General features: G+C 30.1%; 1 protein-coding gene across 1 annotated transcript in view; it reads left to right on the top strand.

The window, feature by feature from the left end:
* Positions 1-547, top strand: part of LOC104730466 (uncharacterized acetyltransferase At3g50280-like) — a 6,917-nt gene extending 6,370 nt beyond the window's left edge. The window contains exon 3 of the mRNA XM_010449636.1: positions 432-547. Coding sequence (XP_010447938.1) covers positions 432-547 — 116 coding nt within the window. The remainder of the gene's footprint in view (positions 1-431) is intronic.

Below are 2,322 nucleotides of genomic sequence, written 5' to 3'. Positions count from 1 at the left end.
ATCGCAGATGATGCAACAACTCGCGAGACCCCAGAAACCTGAGAATCGGTCACTGGTGGTGAGATCGGGGGAGAATCGTTGACATCGGAGGTGGATCGGGTTGATCTACGAGCAGCGGAACTTGTAGAAGCCTTCGATCGAGCTGGTTTCCGATTCGCACGAACTGCAGTCACCATGGTGACGAAGATGAGAGCTCGTAACTTGAGAAATCAGATCAAAATCGAAGAAAAAATGAGCTCAGATGGCTCTGATACCATATGACGAACAAGAGAGAGAAGAAGAAAGGAAAAGTTTGTTGAATACTTTCTTCATTCAATTAATCAATAAAATGTACATGTGAGTTGTAATATATACAAATATCTATTCTGAGATAACCAGCTAACCAACTAAGCTAACCGACTAATTAATTTGAACCGAACAATCCTCAATAGTTGCTTATCCCGGAATCGAACAAGGAAACATTGAGATTCAGGCGTGTTTATCCTCTAGTGTTTTGGCTAAGTTATCATCTGATGCTGAGTTTTTGAAACATGCATGTCTTGTTTAAGTATAATCATCCAAATTATATGTATCTTTTTTTTTTTGTGTCAACTCAAATGGATCTCGTATCTTGAATAATATATATGTGAATTTGTATCGATATGCTTAGTTTTGGTTAATAAGAGTTTCATCGTAGTCAGTGGCAACCTCTCAAGAACTCAAGAGTGAGTGTTGAGAATTGAATTCTTGGTTAAATCATGCAGCAAAGGAAAAAAGCATTAATCAGTGAAGAGAAGAAGAAGAAAAGCAAGAGAAGAAGAAACTCAACTGAGCTAGAAGATGCGTTGTCGAGAAAGATAGGTCAAGGACAAAGAGGAAGAAGCCAAGTCAACACAAGAAGAAGAAGTGGACTTGTGCTATTTTGTAATAAGAGACAATGGGCTATTAGTTAAGAAAGGCTCAACTATGGATCGGAACTTATGGTTTGTTTTGGTTTAAGTCTAGTTAAGTTAGAGCAAGTGCAAGTGAATTGTTAGAGTTGTTGTTAGTCTAAAGCATAGCTAGGAGTACGGGCTAAGTGTAATAATTGTTGTCGTAGTTAAGGTTGCTTGTGTAAGAGAGTTTATGGTGCAAAGCATGGGTGTAACTGTGTAAGTGTGAGAAGCACTATATGCAATTTCTTTTTTAACTTTTTTTCATAATTGCTATCTTCTCTGGTTGAAATCTATATCTGCGCCTTTGTAGCCTATAAACTGTTAATATTATAAGTATAACCCAATCTATAAGCAGATGATCTTTATGTGGCCAGTGCTGCTAATTGTGGCCTAGGGCGTGTAAAAAATGTGGTCTTTGCTATTAAAAATATTAAAATAAAAAATTATTATTTCAAAGATAACAATAATCATAAGATTATAAAATAAAGTTTAAGCCACAACTTTTATATATTTTTTCAAACACACCTTTCTTTTATTTTCAGTTATCTTTTTCTAATTGTTTTTCCATTATTATTATTATTATTACTATTTTTCCATTAGTATTATATTATAGTTATAACTATAACTATAAAACATATTTATTGTATGTGCAGAAATTTTCTTATACATAAAACATATTTATTTTATTATAATGCCATGGACTTCTCAAATAAAACACCCACTTTACATACATACTAGGTGATACCCGTGCTACAGCACGGGATTATATATTTTGTTAGTTATTTTTTTGTAAATTGTATTTTTGTAATATAGTTTTTTATTTTAATTTATTTTCTTTGTTTATATAGTATTTATTTGTATATTTGGAGTTATACAGTAAATTGGAAATCCTAATAGAGTAAGTAATTTGTAAAATGTAGTTTTTCACGGAAACAGACACACCACAATAGTAGATAGTACGTAGTTTTGTAAAAGAATAAACACTCTGCAATATCGGATAGTAGTTTTGTAAGAGGATAGACACACCTTGCTTCAATGGTTTAATTTATAGTTTAATAAAAATACATGTTTTAACGGATTTATCTCAAAAAAAATTTATATTTTAAATTTTTAAGAATTAAAATATTAATATTACTTAAATATTTTATAGACTTTAAATATATTATAATATTTTTAAACTTTCGACGGAGTTCAAATATTTATAATAATTTAAACATTGTATAAAAAATTTAAATATTTATAATATCTTAAACTTTTTTTTAAAACGTAAATATATTATAATATGTTTACTTTTTAAAAGTTTAAATATTTTCAAATATAGAACCAAATTAAACTGTTAAATTTGGATACCTGATAAATCAAGCTTCCTGCTCATTTGTACTCAAAACATTTTAGTCACATATTTATA

This window comes from Camelina sativa, chromosome 12 (genome assembly GCF_000633955.1).
Source record: "Camelina sativa cultivar DH55 chromosome 12, Cs, whole genome shotgun sequence".
Lineage (NCBI taxonomy): Eukaryota > Viridiplantae > Streptophyta > Magnoliopsida > Brassicales > Brassicaceae > Camelina > Camelina sativa.
Note: the sequence above shows the minus strand (reverse complement) of the source record. Positions and strands in the feature narration are given on the sequence as shown.